The following is a 1336-nucleotide window of genomic DNA, read 5'->3' as shown; positions in this document are numbered from 1 at the left end:
CACACACACACACAGAGTGAGTGAGTGAGTGAGAGACATCCACACTTCTACACAACCACAGAGAAGGGAATGTGTGACGATCCGAACGGCACGCGGTGGTCGAAGTCGGAGAAGAACATCGGCAAGTCGCTGCTGCAGCGCTCCGGCTGGACCGAGGGCAGCGGGCTCGGCAAGAACCAGGAGGGCGTCACCAGCCACGTCAAGACGCGGCGCAAGGATGGCGTGATGGGCGTCGGCTACGAGGGCGGCGTGCAGGAGACGTGGAGCACGCAGTCAGTCGGCTTTGCCGACGTCCTCTCGCGCATCAAAAGCGCCGTAAACACGGACTCCCCCGATAGTGACAAGAAGAGGAATAAGAACAGCAACGACAGCAACAGCGGCAGTGACGACGAGGGGGAGAACAGTGACAACAACAACAACAACAACAAGAACGGCGGAAGCAACGGTGGTGGTCCGAGTGGCGGGCGGCACGTCTGCATGTACGCCAAGCGGCACGCGCTCAAAACGGAGCTGCTGCGCTCGAAGGGCGGCGTGTCGTCGGAGGAGATTCTCGGCAGCGCCAGCAGCAAACGCGGGCGCGGCGGTGACGGGGACGAGGCGCATGAAGAGGACGCAGCACTGCTTTCGACCCTGCGCTCGCCGCTGCTGCAGCGCCTGATGATGCGGGTGCCGACGTTGGAGCCGAAGCGCACCACGACCGACGTGAGGGAGACGGTGCGCATCACGAAGCCGACGCCGCGCCCGCCAAAAGTCACCGACACGCCGTTTTTGGTGGCGCCGCAGCAGTGAGGCATGTGCCTGTGTGGGGGGTTGTGAGGCGTGTGGGGGCCGCTGTGTCTACGGCGCNGCCGTTTTTGGTGGCGCCGCAGCAGTGAGGCATGTGCCTGTGTGGGGGGTTGTGAGGCGTGTGGGGGCCGCTGTGTCTACGGCGCGGTTGTAGAGGGAAAAAGGGGGATGGAGAAGTGTATTGATGCCACAGCAGCAGCTGTGGAGTGTAACTGCACGCATCGGTTAAGCAGCGGCTTTAAACGGAACTTGATTCAGGGGCACCGACTAACTTGTCGCTGCCTTTCCTTCTTTGCGCTCTCTCCACCCACGCCGTTTGCTGTGTCTCGGTGTGGATCTGTGTTCTCTGCGAGACCGGTGGCTCACAACACAACCGTGTTTGTTGCTGTTCTTATTCCGCTTCTTTTTTTTTTTTTCGTTCTGTGTGTTTTGTGTTGTGTTGTTCACCCGCGCCCCCGCAGAGAGAGGTCCCCGCCCCTCTTAGCGCATAATCACGCACACAGAGAGCGTGGGTTTTTTTTTTTCGTGTTGTTGTTCATTTCTGTTTTGA

At 60.0% G+C, this 1336-nt stretch overlaps 1 protein-coding gene across 1 annotated transcript; it reads left to right on the top strand.

Annotated features, from left to right (window-relative positions):
• Nucleotides 1-69: 69 nt before the first annotated feature.
• On the top strand, nucleotides 70-789 carry DQ04_18441010 (Pin2-interacting protein X1; the record flags this gene model as incomplete). Its single annotated transcript, XM_009317709.1, has 1 exon — nucleotides 70-789. The coding sequence occupies one exon, from the start codon at nucleotides 70-72 to the stop codon at nucleotides 787-789; it is 720 nt and encodes a 239-aa protein (XP_009315984.1).
• Nucleotides 790-1336: the final 547 nt, after the last annotated feature.

The sequence above is a fragment of the Trypanosoma grayi genome (assembly GCF_000691245.1).
Source record: "Trypanosoma grayi strain ANR4 Tgr_1844_V1, whole genome shotgun sequence".
NCBI lineage: Eukaryota > Euglenozoa > Kinetoplastea > Trypanosomatida > Trypanosomatidae > Trypanosoma > Trypanosoma grayi.
Note: the sequence above shows the minus strand (reverse complement) of the source record. Positions and strands in the feature narration are given on the sequence as shown.